Source organism: Trachurus japonicus, chromosome 13 (assembly GCF_045865225.1).
Source record: "Trachurus japonicus isolate A0001 chromosome 13, Traja_1.0".
Classification (NCBI taxonomy): domain Eukaryota; kingdom Metazoa; phylum Chordata; class Actinopteri; order Carangiformes; family Carangidae; genus Trachurus; species Trachurus japonicus.
Window position 1 is genome coordinate 28,916,411 of NC_140919.1, and position 21,778 is coordinate 28,938,188.

At 41.8% G+C, this 21,778-nt stretch overlaps 6 protein-coding genes across 6 annotated transcripts; all 6 read right to left on the bottom strand.

The window, feature by feature from the left end:
• Nucleotides 1-1,930: 1,930 nt before the first annotated feature.
• Nucleotides 1,931-21,057, bottom strand: LOC146976193 (claudin-4-like). Its single transcript, XM_085795781.1, has 2 exons — nucleotides 20,957-21,057; nucleotides 1,931-2,666 (listed from the first exon to the last, which is right to left on the bottom strand). The coding sequence occupies exon 2, from the start codon at nucleotides 2,637-2,639 to the stop codon at nucleotides 2,004-2,006; it is 636 nt and encodes a 211-aa protein (XP_085651907.1). The 5' UTR covers nucleotides 2,640-2,666; nucleotides 20,957-21,057; the 3' UTR covers nucleotides 1,931-2,003.
• On the bottom strand, nucleotides 6,070-7,036 carry LOC146976194 (claudin-4-like). Its single transcript, XM_085795777.1, has one exon. The coding sequence runs from the start codon at nucleotides 6,989-6,991 to the stop codon at nucleotides 6,332-6,334; it is 660 nt and encodes a 219-aa protein (XP_085651903.1). The 5' UTR covers nucleotides 6,992-7,036; the 3' UTR covers nucleotides 6,070-6,331.
• On the bottom strand, nucleotides 10,152-11,345 carry LOC146976195 (claudin-4-like). The gene has a single exon (XM_085795778.1). The coding sequence runs from the start codon at nucleotides 11,243-11,245 to the stop codon at nucleotides 10,613-10,615; it is 633 nt and encodes a 210-aa protein (XP_085651904.1). The 5' UTR covers nucleotides 11,246-11,345; the 3' UTR covers nucleotides 10,152-10,612.
• cldnf (claudin f) lies at nucleotides 12,057-13,287 on the bottom strand. Its single transcript, XM_085795779.1, has one exon. The coding sequence runs from the start codon at nucleotides 13,242-13,244 to the stop codon at nucleotides 12,501-12,503; it is 744 nt and encodes a 247-aa protein (XP_085651905.1). The 5' UTR covers nucleotides 13,245-13,287; the 3' UTR covers nucleotides 12,057-12,500.
• LOC146976197 (claudin-4-like) lies at nucleotides 15,932-17,296 on the bottom strand. Its single transcript, XM_085795780.1, has one exon. It carries the CDS (start codon nucleotides 17,243-17,245, stop codon nucleotides 16,610-16,612), a length of 636 nt encoding a protein of 211 aa, XP_085651906.1. The 5' UTR covers nucleotides 17,246-17,296; the 3' UTR covers nucleotides 15,932-16,609.
• Nucleotides 18,502-19,615, bottom strand: cldna (claudin a). The gene has a single exon (XM_085795782.1). It carries the CDS (start codon nucleotides 19,507-19,509, stop codon nucleotides 18,886-18,888), a length of 624 nt encoding a protein of 207 aa, XP_085651908.1. The 5' UTR covers nucleotides 19,510-19,615; the 3' UTR covers nucleotides 18,502-18,885.
• Nucleotides 21,058-21,778: the final 721 nt, after the last annotated feature.

Genomic DNA, 21,778 nt, shown 5'->3' on the forward strand with positions numbered 1-21,778 from the left:
TGTGCTGCATTTTTGCAGCCACTGGGTTGTGCTTCTTCAAGAAAATTAGATTTAAAGATCCCAGGGATCACACTGTTATGTCCTCACAGGAGGGTGGTGTAATATTTTTTAAAACACATCATTTCCTCTACACAGTGTTTATTTTGAAACCTAGGATGCAAATCACAAGCACGCTAGCTTTTACACTGGCAAATTGTTGACTGTTAATGATTTCACATAAGAGATGACTAAGACATGATTAACTGAACTGAAATACAGGCATATTCATCCACAGATTTACAGTGCTCAGTAGTTTTCTTTGTGAAAGGAAAAAATGCATACTTGATGAGACCATGGAAGATTGACCCGATGAGTCACTGGACAGGCTGAAGCTATTTCAGAAGCTGCCAGTTTTATAGCTGTAGGGAAACATATTTCCCCTACATGTGGAGATGTCATGTACAACTGTACATGTTTGGCATGACAAACACATTCACATGGCTGGTATGGACAGTAAGTACAACTACAAGTAACTACTGATAATAATCTTTGAATCCACATGCCCCACCCTGAAGGAAAATGAAAACATATTGGAATGTTTTGAGAAACTTACAGCCTTTTTTATGTGGAAATATATATTAAAGGTCCCATAAACTGTTCATAATAAGAACCTAAGAAACAAAAAACATTTTAAAACAACAACAGATCAGTGAGTCAATCAGAACAAGATCACCCATTGTCATTAAAAATTGTGTCACACAGCTGCTGGACTTGTACACACATGTTCAATAAAAAAATGTAACTGAGGATTATCTCATATGCTGTCTTTCTCACTTTCTCTCTCTCATTGTTGCTCTATTCTCCATGCAGCTTCCAAAATAATTGGTCTCCCCACACCGAACCTAACATATCTAAACAACAGGGCCATCATTGTGGACTTTTCTGTTTTTCAACTGTGTACACTTCTTTCTATATGTTGTGTAATGTGTGTTGCCCCCAATGTCATCTTCTTGCTCTGTCCTCATTATGGAATGTGAAATGAAGAGGTAGCCTACTGTGAAAAATAATTTCCATAAAGAGACAAAAAGTCTAAAGTCTAAAAGTCTAATGTCATACACAAATACCATGTATAGCTACCTCCCTATTGTTTAACTTCATCTAGAACTCCATAATCACACTCTCCATTGTTGTTTGGTTAGGAGTAATCACCTATAATTTCAAAGTCATGGCGTTAAAGGGATAGTTCAACATTTTGGCAAATTTGCCCATTGCCATAATCCCTATAGTTTTAGGAGTAGGTTTGTTACCTTTAATTGTTGGTGCAAGCTGTTTTTAGAATGGCGGAGCAGAGCCTGCATATTCACCACGCTTTGAGGTAATAACAGAACGTTACGAGACAGAGTTGTTTTCGAGGCAAATGCAGAGACTGCTTGCCAAAAAGCTGCCACCCACAGGAACGCGCATCAGCGGTTTTGCATGAATTTACCTCTAAAGCAACTCTGTCTCATAATTTTCCATTATTATCTCATAGGGTGGTGAATGTGCAGGTCACAACTTGTCCACGAGAGCATTTTGGAGTTGTTGGATTGTGTATTTGATAAGTTTGATGAGGGAAACCAAGAAATCCCGCGAGTCTCCGTAGCGTAGCTCTGAGCAGCTCGAGATTGCACCAACAATTAAAGGTAACAAACCTACTCCTAAATCTATAGATTATGGCAATGGGCCAATTTGTCAAAATGTTGAACTATCCCTTTAAAAAACATGTTATGATTTGATTGGTAGGAGGCCAGAGGGCAGCTGCTTTGTTGTGACATCAGGGTGTGTGCATTTCTCTGTCGACTGAGGCTTTGATACTTCCATAGTGTTAATAAAGAACTGAGAGCTTCTTTATGATTTAAAAACCTGAACCTTTGTACGAAGTGGCACCTTTAATATGTCACTTTATGCACTCCAGTATGTCTTTATAACCATTTGCATTACATCACATAGTTTACGGTATGCACGTTTTCCCTTCAGTCCTTACTTCACACATAGTTCTTGATGGCGTAGCTGCTGTGTGTGGGGATCCTGGCCCCTGTGTACCCACTGGAGGGGTACCTGGCCCTCTGCGGGGGGCAGCTTGTGCACAGAATGGCTCCCCCACAGAACAGCAGTCCAGAAGTCACAAAGCCTATATATATAGCTGCTCCTAGCTCCCTCTTCAGAACCTCAGGGACACGTGGGTTGTGGAAGTCACTGATGATGGCGTTGGCTGTCCAGGAAACAGCGACTACGGTTGTGAGGGACGCTAGGCAGAAGATGGCCCCAGAGCTCAGCACCACCCGAGCCTTTATACCCGGGTGGCTCAGGCAGTTGGTGCAGCGAGCTCCCAGGAGGAAGATGAGGAATCCCAAACATCCCAGAACCAGACTGATGCAGATGAGGCCTCTGGATGCCTGGAGGTCTGGTGACAGGTCCAGCAGGGCGTCGTAAAGCTTACACTGCAGCTGACCTGTGTATTCACTGACACAGGTCATCCACAGGCCTTCCCAGAACACCTGCATGACCACCAGGTGAGTGCCAATGAAAGCCGTCACCTTCCACATGGGCAGGGCACAGATCAGGATGGTCCCAGCAACACCTATCATGGAGACGCTGATGCCCAGCTCCTGCAGAGCCATGGGAGAGTGGGGAGAGTCTTGCACAACCTGGAACAAAAACAGAATGACTTATTATTCAGATGGGATATGATCTGAATGTGATCTCACCTTTTATCACATCCTGACACTTTTCTGTGGTCCACTTTCTGCAAATATCAAACAACTTCACAGAGACATTGAAGGAGACAGGTTTGAATATCACAGCCTATAATCAACAACCACGTGTTGCACTGCATGAGGAAAGAGCTCCTCATGCAGAGATCAGCAGTCAGTCAGATAGGCTACTGACTGACTGTTGATCTCTGATCCATAGCTCCACCACCACCACCAAAGACGGTGCTGGTGGAACATTGCCCAGGTCCCACAACCCAATACCAAATGAATTTCATTACATCTGATACAAATATTCACTTTCACAGGTCAAAGGTCACTATGACCTCACAAAACACATTTTTCTGGCCGCCAATAATGGATTCATACATATATTATGGCATAAATTAAGACAAAATCTCTAAGGTAACAATGAAGTTTTGCCATTTTTTATCCAAAGTGTCACAATATCACAATTTTCTACAAAAACGTTTTTATTCAGTTCTGTGTCAGCAGAAAAGGCCAGACTGTGATCATGGTTCCTGTAACTTGGCCAGTTGATGGCAAACAACCACAAAGCAGTAAATCTACTTTCAGAGTAACACTGCCCATTATAAGCAGCTTTTCTAAAGACCAGCCCAAGCACACCTGGGTGATATTCATGCCTGATGTGCCACACCCGTCAGGTGGACAGATTCTCTCGACAAAAGAAAATTGCCCTCTAACACTGATTAGTATATTAGATTGTTCATTTCAACTAAAAACAAAAGTGTTGCATTTTCATTTTTGTTGACTGTACAAAATTGAAATTTGTTCCTCTGCATTACATCAACATAATGTTAATATTTGTCTTTTCATTTTATCTAAAGCAAAGGATTATGAGAGGAAAATGAAGAAAAGTTGATAAGGATACAAATCTAGGGGTTTTCTATGAAGGCAAAGCCAAGGGCCACTAGGTAGCACTGTAACACCAAAGATCAAAACAATGACAAGGCGTAATTCACCACAATTGCAGTGCATAAAAAAGTCAAGTCATAAATGGCTGATGATCTGGTGAAGAATCTGGTAATAGGAGATGAACAAAATCAATCACCTGGAACCATTTAATAAGACCTACATCCACAAATAATGATTTAGTGTTTGAGTTGTCAGTGTTTAATTGGTGTCCAAAAAAATCTGAATGTTTATACTGTTTATTTTCGAATGATACTGTACATCATCATCCTTTTAAAGGTGTTTTCCAGGCTACACAGGGAATTTGAATGGAAAATTTAAAAGACACCGTTCCACTAACACCATGAAAAGGTGAGACTGATGATATCCAAGTCAGACAGAGGTTATATTCTGCAAATAATGTGACATTATTAAACCTGGAGGTCTTGTGACAAGGGGTTACTGGTTGAAGGAATCAAAGTAGAGTTTAATTATCCTTATCAAAATGTGTTGTTATTCCATTGTTGTGCTTGTGATACTGAAAGTAACTGGAGAAAATGAACAGGTGAGAAACAAGCAGGAATGTTTTAAAGCTCTTCCTGTAAAGACTATTCCCGTGACATCTGAGCCGCACCTACACCACCCTCAACCCATCCTCAGCTCTGATCTGCAGCCTGATAAGATGAAAAGATGACACTCCCATCATGACGTAGGTCTTGTTCATATCTCTCAAAAACAAATGTAAAAAGGAAAGCCAACTCTTTCATTTGAGATTATTTTAACCCTTACATACTGTTTGGGTCAAATTTGACCCGTTTTGACATTTGACAGCAGAAAAAATACCCTAAACATCATTCTTTTAGGCTGAAATTTTATGACTTTTCCTAAAGTGATCCAAAATACACAAAAATGAAAATATTTTTAAATTGTATACTTTTGAACAGGTGCTACACATTTTTAAACACTGAGGCTGTTTCGGGTCAAATTTGACCCGTATCTGTTTAGATGGATGTTAGATCCACCAGTGTGGGTCAAATCAAGGAAAATTGTGGTTTTAGGGAATCTTGAAACTGTGGAACTGTACAGGCCATGTTTGTGTGTATAATTTATGGGACAGTGGTGACAGAAACAGAGTTCAAGGGGGACTTCGACACTGTCACGAGAACTGCCTGTGTTCCCACCACATTTGCCCAGGTTCCCACAGAGACAGACACCTGCTGGTCTTTCAGGGGGCATGGGGGGACCTCGAAACAGTGAAATAGTAAAACAGCATAGTAGTGATCATACAGTATGGTTCACAAATGGAACAGAGGTCATCTGAGGTCAAGGGGTGCCTTGACACAGACACGAGATCTGCACCTGCAAGCACCTGCACCTGCAATGTAATAAAATAATCTATAAAGTAACAAATTTGAATCAATTTGCGTTGGAAGGGTGGTGGTGGGGGGCCATGACATAGAGGTTCCTGAGCTGCCATTTCAGTGACTGACATCGTGGCAGCAAGACTTGGTACAACAGGCCCTTTATCTGATCTTCCAAAAGGAGGAGGTTGATAGTGATTTGGTGGAGGATGTGCCAGAGCAGGAAGACAATGCCAAAGAAAACCATATTATATATAAAGCAGGGAGAGTGCATTTTTTTTATAATAAGCATTTTATTATTTAATGTTTTTGTGTTCTAAGTGGTAAATGTTGAATTAATATTGATAATTATGATTTCTTATGATATAGCATATAGCTTATAACATATAGCACGTAATGGTTGCAGTGGTTAAACATGGTCATATTATGAATTCCAACAGTTCCACAATGTTCATGCCATTTTAAAATTCAATGAAATATATTTAAATCATTGTGGCTTTTATGTGTTTTTGTCTTATGTAGAACAGGATGTAATACTGTGTAATAGTAGAAGTTTTTCTCCAAAAACGAGTGTTGTAAAACTTAAAAAATGCACTCTCCCTGCTCTCTGAATTTTTCACTTAATCATACATTAATTTATGTGTCATAGGCTATTTAAACATTCTAAATAGATCTGTAGTTTAAAATTCAATATAGACACTTACTATGAGGGAATTCTTGGTCCGGGTCAAAATTGACCCGAACCATACTGTGAAGGTATCAAATTTGAACAGTATGTAAGGGTTAAACTTTCACACCCTCTATGGGAACCCCCCTTTCTAATTAATCTATTTCCTTCCTCTATAGAATATTTGTGCAGCAGTCTCATGAACAAAAGAGGATGTCGTGCTTGAATAAACACCCCAGCCAGCAGCAGTCCAAGTCCCTGAGTCACCGTGTTTGCTACCTGAATCTGTGCTGAGGACCTGACAAACGAGTTTGGTCACTGTCTGGGGTGAATAACCACTGCTGCATTTTTTTTTTTACATAAACAAGAAGCAGAAGAGAGGGGGAAAGGGTTAGGGCATTTATTGTGAAAAAATATAACCACAAATATCATTTTCTTTAGCTGATACATATAATTTCCCTCAAAGCTTCTATTGTTAAAACAATCCTGATTGTCCACAACTGAGGCTTACATTTAAAACAATATTTTAATACATCCAAAGTTTGATTCCTTCATGAGTACCATTTCTTTCATTGTGAGTTGTCAGTGTGTTTCCCCCCACTTACTTTATAAGGTAAATCAGACAGTCATTAACCAGACTCACATTCACTTCCTCACAGGACTCAAATATATGTCTTTGTTGGTGTTGAAGCCCGGAATGAGTCTCTGCTGTGTCCAGGGTGGTGTACCAGATAATCTACAGGGGAGCTTCTGTCTTCCTTGTGGGGACAGTTGGCACAGAGTAGCGCTCCTCCCACGATCAACAGTGCACTTGCCCCCCAGCCGACATAAAGAGAGGTCCCAAGCTCTCTTTTCTGGGCGTCCACAAGAACAGGGTTGTAGAAGTTCCTTACAATGACGCTGGCCGTCCAGGAAACTGGGATGAGGCAGAGGAACCCACTGATGATCAGCATCACGCCTGCAGCCACTGAGGCCCTCGCCTTGGCCCTGTCCCCTGATATGAAGTTGGTGCACTTTCCCCCGGCGAAAGCTACGAGGAGTCCCACGATGCCTGTGATGATGGAAGTCACTGTCAGCGCACGGGCCGCCTGGAGGTCTGTGGCCAGAGCCAGCAAGGAGTCATACACCTTACATTGGAGCTGGCCTGTGCTCTGGGAAACACAGTTCATCCAGATGCCTTCCCATATGATCTGCGATGTCACTATGTTGCTTCCGATGAAGGCAGAGACCCGCCACATGGGTGAGGCACAGACAATGATCACTCCAATCCAACCTAACAGGGCCATAACGCAGCCCGCCATCTGCATCCCCATGGAAGCCATCGCCGTCTCTCTCTGAGTGTCTCCAAAAGAAGTTTAAGAGCTGAGCAGCTGAATCAGAATAAGAATGAAGAACATGAGGCGTGAAAACCAAACTATTAAAAGGCCCTGCCAAAGAAGACCAGCCACACAGGATTCTTTGTGTGTTTGGACAATGGAAGGTTGGGGTTTCAATTATTTTTCTGCGTGGATGAAGATTGGATTTCACAGGGTTTTACTGGTACTCTCAATGAAGAAAATGATGTATGTGACTGAAAAGACACAAAATTGCAAAAGAAAGCAGCTTGAATGAGGGGGAGCTTAGGGAGTGATTACACAAGAGAGTGAGACACAGCAACAAGTCTGCAAACTGGGGATCAATCAGTGCTTGTTGTGAATCATGTTGTTGATATTCCAAGAGAAATCAACTAGCTAACTTACTGTATTGTGTTTTAAAGGGATACTTCGCCCAAAATCGATAATTCAACAATTTTCTACTCACCGCCATGCCAAGGAAGGGCTGGTAGAACTTTTTGAGTTATCAAAACGCTTTCGGAGTTCCAGGGGGGGTCTGGCTGGCAACGGATTTTCATGTAATGGCGGCTGACTGTGCTCACTTTTGAATCGTCCAAAACACACACTATGAAACATCCGAATACCTCCATACTGCTCGTCCGTACTGACCCAAGTCTCCTGAAGCCACGACATGAAAAAGTTGTTCGGAAAAAAATTATTTGAACTCTGTTTTTAGCCTTATTGTAGCAGTAGCTCCCAGCGGCTGTGCGAGATTTGCTGCGAGATGTTCTTCCGTGTTTACATATGTTGTGATCTGGCACAACTCATCATACATCCAATGATTTGACAAACGAACATCTCGCAGCAAATCTTGCATTATGCATACAAACATCAACAGAGCTACTGGGAGCTACTGCTTTTCTCCAAACAACTTTTTCATGTCACAGCTTCAGTACACTTGGTTCAGTATGGGCGAGCAGTATGGAGGTATTTGGATGTTTCATAGTACGTGTTTTGGACGTTTCAAAAGTGAACTCCATCCGCCACCATTATATGAAAATCTGTTGCCAGCCGGAGATAAGTAAAATAGATAATGTATGGCTCTTTCATCTTAATCATATTTTATAGGTTTTCTTGTAAATATATGTAAATATGATTTTGGATATAAATGTGTGTAAAATCCCTTAAATAAATAAACAAAAATGTACTGATCCAACAGAAAAGGATTTTATAAACACTGAAAGTAGAAAATAGTTGAAACCAGTTTTTCCATCTTTGCTTGGCTTGGTGGTGTGGAGTTTTTCCACTGCAGAGTCTGACAACAGTGAGTAAATTCTCTGTGCAACTGCACTGGCAGCTCAGGAATGTGATACCAGGTCAAAAGTAGAAACACATCAGGGTGTGTTCACCAAGATAAACAACCTGTGATACTGTGCTGACATCATGGTGTGATTCACACCATGGGGAAAATGTATAGGTCATTTCCCAGATGTGAAGTGTTGGTAAACAGTTTCTCCAAAGCAGGAGATACAAACACAGACACGCATCAGGTTTCACACTGCCTCTGCAGAAACAAACAACAGAAGATTTTCTCTGAAGCCTCTCAGCACCATTTTATATCACTGTTTGATTTAATCATGTTAAAATACTCTGGTTGCGTTTAGAGGACCTTAGTCATGATGAGAATAATAATAATGGCCATGTGGATTAAGACAACTTCCTAGTTCCTTCAAGGTGTTGGTTGAATTTATATGTCATTCTGTCATGCCACTTGTTTGTTTGGCACAGTGGATTGAATTGGCATGAAACAGCGAGGAGACAGTGAGCCATGGGTGACATCTTCCTTTCCAAAGATGAACACGGATACTGTTCTATCTATTATTTTTTTTAAATAATCCCCCATACACTCACCAGCAACCAACAAAAGAATAACTGAAGAAAACTGAAAATAATCCAAAGAACTTTATTTATGTTTGAGTAAATTTGAAAATGACTACAGCTGACCACAGCATTATTTAACTTTTTCATAGTTCTGCATAAAGGCAGAACAAAATCATAGCAGATTCCGAGTAAACACTCAAAGACCAAATTGTGCAAGGATGGATTGTAGGTCTGGATGGGCGGCGCTGCTTCGCAGTGACCTCATTAAGTTACAAAAGCGCTTACGGCTTGTTTTAAGGCTCTATTTCTGGTTACAAGCTGTGTGAATTTCTCCGTGGCCTTGGGCTATGACAATTTGACAATATTAATATTGAACACATGGACCAAACTTTGAAATGTGAAAACATTGTTCTATTTAATATATAATATTCTACAAGTTTTCTCAGCCAGTTGTTTCAGCTCGATTCACACACTATATGCAGCAATGATGCAATGTATTATCTGGAAAGGACATACTGTGGGACTTTAACTCAAATAAAATGTCCTAGTAATATTTGACAAGGAGGGAGTATCTTTACTTTGACTGCATAATGAAGCTGTGCAGTTTGTCTGTTGCTGCCTCCTGGCAACAATACAAATATGTTTCCTGTGAGCATAATTCAGTCGCTAATTAAATTTGGTACAAAATATTTTGCTGTTTGGAGCCTTGTTGATCAGAATCATATTACTGATACTGAGAGATACACATTGGGAGACTGAATCTCTATGGGAGAGGTAAATAGTGTACTAGATTAATTTGTTACCGCTGGTCAGCAACTACAGCGACTGTCTGCTGATCTTTTTTTCACTTAGTCTTTTCTCAGTGCAAATCCAAGCAAATGCTGTTTTCAATTCAAATGCTGGTGGTGCTTGTGCATAGAGCTCCTCCCAGGTTCATTGAAACTAAACAAACTGTTGCCAGTAATGAGGAAGAGTTTGCAGGCTGGCCGCAGTGTTCAACTGGTCAAACCAGTTTAACGACTGCATAACAAGTTCACATGACTTTTATTTAAAAACACTGTGTTGATACGCTGTAATCAAATGAGTAAAAGGTCTGAAATGAGCGCAAACAGTCAGTTTTTCGTTTCTCTTATGAATTTCAATGAATTACTTTATATCTACTCTTTATACTGCTGCATTCATTTGAAGTTGATCTTGTGAATATAAACAGCAGAAAAGAACAGACCAACACCCTTTTGAACATAACTGGATGAACTAAAAAGACACATCGATATCAATTCTTTTCTTTTTTTTATTAAAAATCTATGATTTCAGTGAACAAAAGCATTCAGTTGATATTGCAATCAAACAAAGGTATTTGTAATATGATACATCTTATACAACAAATTCACAATATATCAGTGGTGCTGTACATATTCTCTCAGCTCTTGCTCATCATTAACCTTCTAGGACAGCTGAGATTTGCCAAACATTCAAAAGAAAATCTGATTTGTTACAAGCTTAATACAAAACAGCTCTCATTCAGTCCAGGTATCCTGCTGCTGGGAGAATTTCTTGCCAGTACAGTCGTTTCACCTTCTCCCCTCTTTGTGAAGGGTTTCTCATTGAGAAACGGTCACCTTCACTCGAGAATTTCGACTTTCTCAGAAATTGGGACATAACTTTTGGTGCTTTCATAAACTCACAACAATGGAGGATTACTATAGAAAGTAAAATAGTTTGCAGTTTTTCTCAGGAAGAGTGGCGCTCTCAGACGTAGGCTCGGCTGGTGGCCACCGACCTGGCAGGGCCGTATTTGACTGGATACTCTGGGCTTTCCTTGGGTGGACATGAGCTGCAGAGAAGGGCACCACCCAGGATTAGAATCGCAGCTGTGCCCCAGCCGATGTAGAGTGCAGCTCCTAGCTCTCTCCTCTGGGCGTTGATGATTACAGGGTTGTAGAAATCCCTGACGATGGTGTTGGCAGACCAGCAGACGGGGATGAGGACGAGGACGCCGGCACAGATGAAGACAATTCCAGCAGCAATTGCCACCTTGGCTTTGGAGCTTTTGTCCTCCACAAAGTTGGTGCACTTTCCTCCAGCGATGCCCAGGAGGACCCCAAAGGCTGCAAGGATGATGGCGATGACAGTGAGAGCCCTGGCAGCTTGAAGGTCCTGATTCAGAGCCAGGAGGGAATCATAGATCTTGCACTGCATCTGGCCCGTGCTCTGCATTACACAGTTCATCCATAAGCCTTCCCAGATCACCTGCGCTGTCACGATGTTGGCTCCAATAAAGGCTGTGACCTTCCACATAGGCAGGGCACACACAATGATGGTTCCCAAGAAGCCGATGATGGCCAGGGCAAAGCCCAGCATCTGTCGTCCCATTGACACCATGATGAGATCTTGTTCCAGTCACTTGAGGTTTCAGAAGAAGGTCAGTTTAGCTCAAGTCGTAAAGTTGAATAAAGACCATGGCACACTTTCTTCAGTTATAAGGACCTCGTACTGGAAGGTGGAGCCAAAAGGTCCTTCCCTCTGACCTGAAACCATTGCATTTAACGACTTTCTTGTCCAACCAGATTCTTCACTGTATCTGTATGTGACAGGAACTAGTATCGATGAGATGAACATCAGTCTTGAATGACTCTATGTAAATGAGGCTGCACATTCCTCATTCAAACAATGCGTTACCAACGGCTGGCCCTCCATTGAGCAGGCTACTGGAAGATCAAGTCTGGTCACTGGTTTCAGATTTTTTTTTAAAAACACCAATATGGGCAGTGGAGTATAACCGGAAGTGTTGGCAGAGAAGGCCACTACAGCTTTTCTAATCACTTCTGTTTGATCGTCACCATATACTGTTCGACAAAGCTACTGTATTCCAGGAAAACTTTTTTTTCCCAGTCAGAAAGTGGTCATAGTGATTATTTTGCAGGTGACTGGATCATTATAGAGAGATTTTAGCAACCTCCTCACTGTTTATTGTTACATTGTAACCATAATTAAGATTGAATGTGAGATTATTTTAGATAATCCTGCATTACAGTTATGAATTTATTAAATAAACGTTGTATTACCGTTTCTCTCCTTCTCACACACTGGCACACAAATGGGCTTTGCCTTGCCTGTGCTCATCTTCACAGGTTATATTTCACAAAATTGCATAAAATGTGTTGTGTAGAGATTCCACAGACAGACAAGCAAATATACTTCAAACATTTTATTGAAAGTATTTAGAATGATTTAAAAAATAAAGGTGCATTTACAGAAAACAAACACATCAGAAATCATCACTATTTACAAAACGTGCTCTGTGTGACAAGGAAATAAATATATTCACAGAGACTTCCTCATGAGAAGCAATGCAACCTTCACTGCGCAGTCATGATGACACAATATTCCTCAAGACTCAAATCAATAAAACAACCAAAAGAGGAAACATTTTAAGAAAGACTCACAATAATCAATGACCACAGTGATTGTTTGAGTGAATTAATTTTACATTGTAGTATTTTTTTCGGAATACATACCATCCTCTATGGATATAATGTGTATTTTGGTGCAATTTTGTTTTCTACTGACATAACAAGGTCCCGAAGACATCGTGGTGGAAATCTCAGTCTTTATCCCCTGTGTGTACCTTCAGTCTCTATAGGTACTGTGCAGGGGAATATGCAACCGGTGCTGCATATGGTTTGTTGGGGATATATGTCCCTGTCCCTGTGTATGGTTGGCTGGATGGGGGAGCATACACAGGGGCATATGTTGCTGGGTTTGCCCCCGGGTACATTGGCGGTGGAGGGTAGCCTGGGTATCCATACATGGGTTTTTGAGGAGGGCAGGACGTGGTTAAGATGATCCCACCGATCAGAAGAATTAGAGCAGAGGCCCAGCCAATGTAGATGGATGCTCCGATTTCCCTCCTCTGCGTCTCGACAGTCAGGGGGTTCTGGAAGTCTGTGATGGTGATGGCTGCTGACCAGCAAACGGGGATCAAGACCAAGACAGCGCCAAAAATGATGAGACAGCCACCTATGATCACCACCTTGGCCTTTGATGAGTCCTTGTTCAGGCAGCTGGTGCATTTGGCTCCGATGAAGGTGATGAGGAAGCCGATTAAACCAAAGACGAGGGAGATGATGACCAGAGCTCGGGCGGCTTGTAGATCACGAGACAGCCTCATCACAGACTCGTTCAGCCTACATTGCATCTGTCCAGTACTCTGCATCACACAGTTCATCCACAGGCCATCCCAAACTATCTGGCCAGTTACGATGTTGGCTCCAATGAAAGAGGTCACTCTCCACATCGGGATCCCACAGGTCACTGACACCCCAACCAGGCCTATGAAACTGATGACCTGACCCGCTATTTCCTTGCCAATCCTCCCCATGTCTTCGGCAGAAGAGAGGATTTCAACGCAGAGGTCTGTTTTTCCGTTCAGAGTGACACAGCTCTCAGAGTTGTTTGTCAAAGAACATACAGGACGTGGGCTGGCACATAGTCAGGTGAGTTCTTCTGGTCAAACAAGATTCCCGTGGAGCTGGAGGAGTGGCATGCATTTAAACACAAAGTCTTCCCTCTGGTCTTATGCACCTTATTCTGCAAGGAAGATGATGTGATTGGATGCAACAACGACAAATCAGTGACATCAAAGCCGCTGAAACAACCCGAGAGTGGTCAACATGATCAAATTACACCCGTTGTTGTGCTTCTTTGAAATGGGAGTATTGGTGGAACACTTCAAGATTACAGTGAAACTCAACACAGCACACAACTGATAACCACAAGAGGATAATGAGATTATTTAACAGTGAAGTTCATGCTATTAATCTGAAAGTGACAGGACAGGAAATTGTAAACTTCCCTTTTCTTTACTTCTCTTTGGTTTATGTGCTTCTGATTATTCAGTTGAACTATTATTGTGAACCACAGCATCTATAACACAATCAGATCAGAGGCTTTTGAAACACTAGGTCCATGTAAATTTGTTCCACCCCCTTTCCTTGTCAATCAGACACTACATTTCAGAACGTGATGAGAAGTTGTTCCTTCTTTTTGGGAATTTTGAGGATTTAAAAATTTAAAAAAGCCTTTAAATCTATGGACAGTATGCTGAGTTGGCAACACTGCAAGCCTTAAAGGGACAGTTCAGCTTTTTTGAAGTGGGGTTGTATGAGGTACAAATGGCCACAGAGACACAGGCAGTACACTGTTGTGAATGAGGGACAATTTTCCCCACCTACGAGAAGTCCTGTCTCAAAATATTACACCAGTTCAAAAGTAGGATATAAAGTAAAAATTTTAAATGCATCAGATGGTCGGAAGAAAGTTTGTTTATCTGGAACTAACCAACTAGTATTCCTCCACATAGGCAGGCTCCGCGACATGCCGTATCACTCAGCAGCTATCAATCAGCTGTTTGAATCAGCGGTGGTTGGAAGAGGCGGTATGCTGTATCACTCTGCCTCTTCCACACACCGCTGATCCCAACAACTGATTGATAGCTGCTGAGCGATACAGCACGTCGCGAGAACAGAGACCTTCCTACTGCAGATATTATACTGAATGGCCAATTGTACCTCATTAAAATCCACTTCAAAAAAGCTGAACTACCCCTTTAACACCCCCTGATAGATACTGTTTGATACTGTAGATGCTGTGACGATGATCAGTGCTGTGAGAGGGGGAGTGGCTACAATGGTAAAAGCCAAAGTTAGCTTCTTTTGAGGATAATATCTCTTGCATTTCTTATCCAAACAACACCAAAATCAGTACTGCACTCAGTTGTGCCATTAGCAAGACACCTGCCAAGTCTGAAGTCAACCAGGGGAACTGTTCAAGAGCTATGCAATTAGCACACAGACAGACACAGAGAGACAGCTAGTGAGAGAAAAGAAAAGTGCAGGGCGGGAAGACAAGGAGGATTTTTATGTACTGTAGCATGTATGACCACAAGCAGATCTCTACCACTGGGTCTGTGGGTCAAGGATGAATAGATCAACTGGCATGTGCTCCACCAGGTGAACCCCAAAGGAGTCTCCTTAAGAAAAAGTATCTTTCTTAATTTGATCACACTGCTTCTGAGATCCACAGTAGTGTTGCTGATATTTACCTCTAATTCCTGAAAATAAATGGCTTATTAGAGGTGGGTTTTCCTCTGGTTGATGTGTTGACTGCACACAACCTGTCGTTAAACATCCAAAAGACAAAGGAGCTCCTCCCTGACTTCAGATGGCATTCAAGATAGGTGAGGAGGAGGTGGAGAAAGTCTCCAGTTTCCACATCTAATCCACATCAGTGAGGACCTCAAGTGGACTGTAAACTCCAACGCTCAAATGAAAAAGGCCAAGCAAAGTTTGTACTCAGAATGCTGAGGACGAACACTCTCTCTGCAAAACACTGGAGTCTTTCTACCACTGCTCGGTGGAGAGCATCTTGACCTACTGCATCACAGCCTGGTATGGAAACTGCTCAGCCTCTCCAGAGGGTGGTCAGCGCTGCACAGAAAATCACTGGCTCATTTGTAATTTCCCCTCTCTGTCCTTTTAATGACAGATGTAATTAAAGTCGATTATTTGGAAAAACTCCTTCTCTTGTCTTTAGTTCCCACGCAGCCAGGAAACCAGTGCAGCTTGGTACACAGTGGCCTAGCACTGACCGATGTTGACAGTACAGTCCATCAGTCAGTCAGTCAGTGATTTGTTGTCGCTGTACATCCATAAACACTCCCTGCCTCCTATGATAACCACCTCTGTTGTGGAAACAACCTGTTGACACTTTCACATGCCTTAGTCAGTAAGTAAAAGTAACCTGATACTGTACTACCAACAATCATTTCCACAAACAGGTCCAGTAAGTTTGTTTTGCGAAACCTGATAATGACAGGGAGCAGATTTAAAGTTTAAAGTTAAATTGAATTCATTAATATTTGTGTTTTTCCGTTCAAAACTCAGAGCTGCCCATGAGGCAGCAGTTACATTACATTTGATGCCCTGTGAAATGACGGCTTTTAAAACTACTGCCAACTACTATTTGTGCGGAGGTGATTAGAATGATATGAAGAAAACAATAACCATCCATTACAAATATGCTTTATTTACAGTGATAGAAAATTACAATCCTTACAAACAGAAATATCAAGGATTCAGAGGTTCATAGACCTAAATATGGAATTTGTGATGCTATATTTACTCTGACACAATTTGTGAAGATGTGAAGTGAAAATCAAGATATATTGACTATAATGACATTGATTCATGCATTAATCTTTTTACACCCTACACACGTGGCGTTGTCTGTGCTGTGTGTTAAATGTGTAAGACCGATGATTCTGTTACTGCAAACCCAATTCACCTATGGGTGCAAATAAAGTAACCAAAGTACGTACATATCCAGGCTGCCACAAATACAACATTATTGCAAAGATTCAAAATGTTAATTCATCTTCATTTCAAATATTTAAATAAAACACAATCATGAATCAAGTTCCTGTTTTGGTGTTGAAGTAGAAAGCATTAATATCAATGATGATGTTGTTCCATTAAGGGTTAGGGTGCTCACAGTCCAGTGGCGCTCTGGGCACGTTGCCCGTGCTCCTAGTTAATGTTGATTAAAAACACAAAATGTGAAAAATAAATAGGCTACATGAACTGCAAAAGAACCTCATGTGTTTAGCAATCATCTCATATTTACATCACTTGTGAATATGTTTGTTATTCCTGTGACCTCAAGAGTCCATTTGAAGGGCAAACCATTTTATACGTATTCTCTTGACGTGGAGACCGTCTTCATAGGTGCAAATGTGGGTACATAGCGGGGATGATCATGTTTGGGTGGGCAGTTCCAACACAGCAGCCCCCCTCCCATCAGCAGCAGAGCGGCAGCCGCCCAGCCGATATACAGTGCCGATCCTAACTCATACCTCTGGGCTGCGATCAGCGTTGGGTTGTAGAAATTGGTGATGACGCTGTTGGCTGTCCAGGAGACTGGAATGAGACAGAGCAACCCAGAGACGATAAACAAAATTCCCGCCAGGATGCAAGCCTTCGACTTGGATCGCTCATCCTCGATGCAGTTGGTACATTTCCCACCGGCGATTGACAGGACCACTCCAAAGATTCCAGTCAGGATAGAGATGATGATCATGGCACGAGCGGCCTGCAGGTCCTGAGACAGAGCCAGCATAGAGTCATACACCTTGCACTGCATCTGGCCTGTGCTCTGCACCACACAGTTCATCCACATGCCCTGCCAGATGGTCTGAGCTGTGATGATGTTGGCACCAACAAAAGCAGTGACCCTCCACGTGGGCATGGCGCACACCACAATGACCATGAACCAACCAATCACAGCCATGGATATGCCAACCATCTGAATCCCCTGAGAAACCATCTCAGCGGTTTTGTCCTCACACGCTTGAATCGAGAGAGAAGAGAAGAAGAGACAGGCAGAGCGGTGTGAGCTCGTATTTATAGGCTGTTGTGTGAGAAGAAGCGACAGAGACTTGAGGGTATGTGATAACACAGCCCTCAGCTCCAGTTGGCTGCAAGGAGTTTACACACAAACAGAGACACAGTGACCTTTAATTGTGCTGACCATCCAGAAATCCAAAGCTTCAAGGTCAGATTCAACACAAACAGTGGTTCCATTGGACTGAACTGACCCACTTTTTCCAAAGCAAACAAACAAACAATAGTTTACTAAACAGAAAAAGGGGCGTACCGAGAAACAGACAAACAACTTTTACTGTAATAGCTTGGTCCTGAACAATAAATGTGGTGAATATTTATCAAAGAATAAAATAACTACTGGATTCACAATAGTATTAATGAGAGCATAGTGTGTGTGTGTGTGTGTGTGTGTGTGTGTGTGTGTGTGTGTGTGTGTGTGTGTGTGTGTGTGTGTGTGTGTGTGTGTGTGTGTGCAATTCTTTTTACCATCAGGTGGCAGTGTTGGGCAGGACATTTCTAAGACAGGCAGTACTTTACAATACAAAACTGCTCAGACCACTGAAGTTGCCATTCTGGAGTAGTGAATAAGATCTAATAAGATGTTTGATATACTCGGTTGCCCATGAAGTTGGAGTAAAACATTTGTTTTACCTCATCTCATGAAATGAGTGTGACAATGTGATTTATTCTTGATAGATAAAGTGTATTTTCAAAACTTAATTGATCAATCTCTTTCATATAACATTTCACTGTGATAATTAAACCACAATTAACCTTATTAATAGGAATAAAAAGAAGAATGTGTCTGAAAACAAAATTGTTCCAACCTTATGGGCAACCGTGTATGATTATGATGTTAAATGATGGTCTTTCCTGACTCTGTCCACATCACAATGGCAGACTGGTGTGTGTTTGTGTTCTCTCATAAGTAACAAGGATTGTAGTCAAATTTTCTCAGTTACCCTTTTAGACCCGAAACATTAAAAGAAAGAGAGTATCCAATAGCAAAGCATTTTATGATTATCATATTAGAAATATTATATGATTCAGATGTTAATCCTGTAAACAAACACACACACACACACACACACACACACACACACACACACACACACACACAAATATATATTTCATGGGTTGTGCATACCAGCATAGAGAACTCATGATCAATATTAACAAATCACACAAACATGATGATTCGCTGTTGATTAAAAAAACAACTTTATTTACAGTTTCAGACAATCAAGTATAAAACACATTTTAAAATGAAATGATGCCACAAAGGCTTACAACAAAGGAAAATAAAATTGGTCAAAGTAATTATGATGTTACATGTTGTTCTCTCCTAACTCAGTCCACAAGAGCACTTGTCTGGGTGTGGCACACATCTCTTTTTCTTGGCACTGATGAAACAAATCCAGAAGTGCTGTTTCTCAACATGACAGTATCAAACCAAACTGTGAGTGCTTAAACATAAGCGTGAAATTCAAATCATACTAAATGTGGCAATATGGATCAATATCATGGCCCACAACGCCTTTAACTCAAGTCCGTTTTTTAGTCTCTCTGGCTTCTCTCTCCTCAGACGTAGTCCTTGGGTCCAGTAGAACGGGCAGCTGAATACTTGGCGGAGTAGTTATCCTTGGGAGGGCAGTTGGCACAGAGGAACGCACCACCCAGGATCAGGAGGGCGGAGGCTCCCCAGCCGATGAACAGTGCAGGTCCCAGCTCCCTCTTCTGAGACTGGGGCACCAGTGGGTTTCTGAAGTTTTGTATGATGGCGTGTGCTGTCCAGCACACTGGGATGAGGCACAGAAGACCAGCAACAATAAAGGCCACACCGGAGGCTATGGCAATTTTGGATTTGGTGCTCTCATCCTCCACACAGTTGGTGCACTTGCCCCCTGCCAAGGAGAGGAGGATGCCGATGAGGCCAATCAGGGCAGCAATGACGACGAGGGCGCGAGCAGCCTGGAGGTCCCGGGAAAGGGCCAGCATGGAGTCATAAATCTTGCATTGCATCTGGCCTGTGCTCTGACTCACACAGTTCATCCAGATGCCTTCCCAAATGGTTTGAGCGGTGACAATACTTTGGCCGATGAAGGCTGTCACTTTCCACTGGGGCAGAGCGCAGGTAACAATTACTCCAATCCAGCCAATAATGGCCAGGGCACTGCCCAGCATCTGACACCCGGCCGACACCATGTCTCCTCAGAAAGCTTCTTGCTCAGATGTCCAAAAAAAATGTCCAAAAGTTGTGTCTCTGTCTGGATGTCAGTCAAATCTTTCTTGATTGATCCTCAAGAGTAAATGTTTAGGCAAGGTTGGAGCAGGTCTTTTATACACTTAACTCGGGAGGGGCTTGGGACACACACACACTATGTCACACACAGCTTTGACATGATGACTACCCTCGCCACCCCCACTCTCGGGTCTGAGCATGTTTCATCATGTCATTGTGCCGGTTTTTGTCTCAGGCAAGTAATTGCTGCAGGTGGATCAGTCACGCTGTGACTAACAGGTAGATTTTCAAAAATACCATCAGCCACGCCTTGAAAATGATGTTAGCGGCCATTGGAGCTTATTGTGTCTGATTTCCTACATGTTTGCTTGCAGCACAGTGACTGAAAACATGACATTGTTGGCATGTCAGCAGAAAATCATGCGTGTGTTGAATGTTAGCTTTTTGGGAACGATGTAGAACATTTTGGTTTGAGATAACTACTCTGCATGTTTTAGTTCCTTCAAAATGTTTCCCTCAATGTACAGATTGTGCTTCCAACTAAAATGAGTGACCCACAAGGTCAAGTTGTTTTACACAATCTCTTATTTCTAACCCTGTCATGAAAAAGTTGTTCATAAAACACACAGAAGTTTCAAGTTTTGACTTGATAAGAGACATATAAGTTCTCTGACATTTTTTCCTGATGCTGCGCTTTGACATTTGACCCTTGGTCTCTGATCTTTACAGCTGAGATCCTTTTAGGTTGAAACAGAACACACACTTTAACTTTACCCAGTTTACACAATGAATATTGTGCAAGTGAAAATATGTGCATGAGTGAAAAATGTAGAGTGTTCTTTCAAATGTGCATCTATGTGCATAATGATACTAGTTTCACCCTATTGGTCTCTTGGTTTTAGAATTAACTGCTTTCTACAATGAATTTCATCAGACTCACTGCTAAGAGAGTAGGTAAACCTCAATTCTCGGCTTCAACTACAATCACTTTAATACTGTTTTCACAATCGTGTCAGCCTGCACAAAGCATGTCATTTAAATTTTTGTGTTGTCCTTAATAGATAAGTAACTTAAAAAGTGCAGCATGCTGGGTATCTGCTCAAATCATTCTGGTAGTAAGTGCCCAAAGCTTCAGGGATTTATAATGAAGGACTCTTTAAATCCTGCTCTGATTGTATTGATTTGAACAGGCCTATAATGACAGAATAGCAGTGACACCGCCAAAGGACGTGCCCATGAAAATGTTTTTATTACGTAAGTAGACAACAATTATTGCAAGATTCTTAACAATGACACTATTAAAAAGGAAAACAACATTAGAAACCCTGTGTTTATCTGCCGATATTAATTAAAAGACGTCAACGTTAACAGATGCAGAGTAAAGAAAAAAAATGAGAAAACTAAACTGACCTTATAGTGATGTCAGTCCTTTATGTCTGAAGTTTTTGCAGGCTTCAATGTGCGCTCTGCAGCCAGGTCCCACTTGAATTATGAGCAGTTTTCCACAGCACGGAGAAGACATGAGCAGGGAGATGTAGGAGAAAAGGCAAGCACCATGCCAAGTGATTCCATTTGACAAACAGTTGCAAAAAAAAGAGGGAACAGTGAGAGGGGGCAAAGAGAGGTAGAGAGAGAATCAGATTGTTTCAGAAATGAATGGAGGCAGTGTTTAAGGGCCAAAACTGCTGTTAGGACTATAATGCCTCTATTTTATCCTAGGTAAGATCATTAAAGCTACTTCAGCCTGGCTATGGAGATTGGGTTCCACACACAAGGAAGCAGGGAGGAATTTTCACAATTAAGACTCTGAGGAGAGATGGTTTCAGGTGGAGATTAGTCCTGATGTGAAGGTCCTGGTCAGCCTCAGACAGACACATGCTTTGAAAAAACATAAAAAAGCTGCTTATAGCTTATGCACATGCAGCCTCTCCTGTTGTCTTACCCTGCAGTATATCAGACACTAAATAATCTTCTCTCTTAAGGAATATAGTCACGCTCACTGAAAATGAGGATGTTTATTGGTTTAAAAGTCAATTGTAGTGTCTAAGCGTTCACTTGATTCTGCATGCATTCATCACTGCACCAGTGCAACTTTAAAAAAAAAAAAGGTAACAGTAGAAATTTCACAGCAACAGGAAAACATCTTGACTCCAACTGCCGTGAGAAAACGCCAGAGGGAGGAGAGGTGACAAGTGTCAGCAGGTCTGAGGCAAGCCTCGACTCTACAGTAAC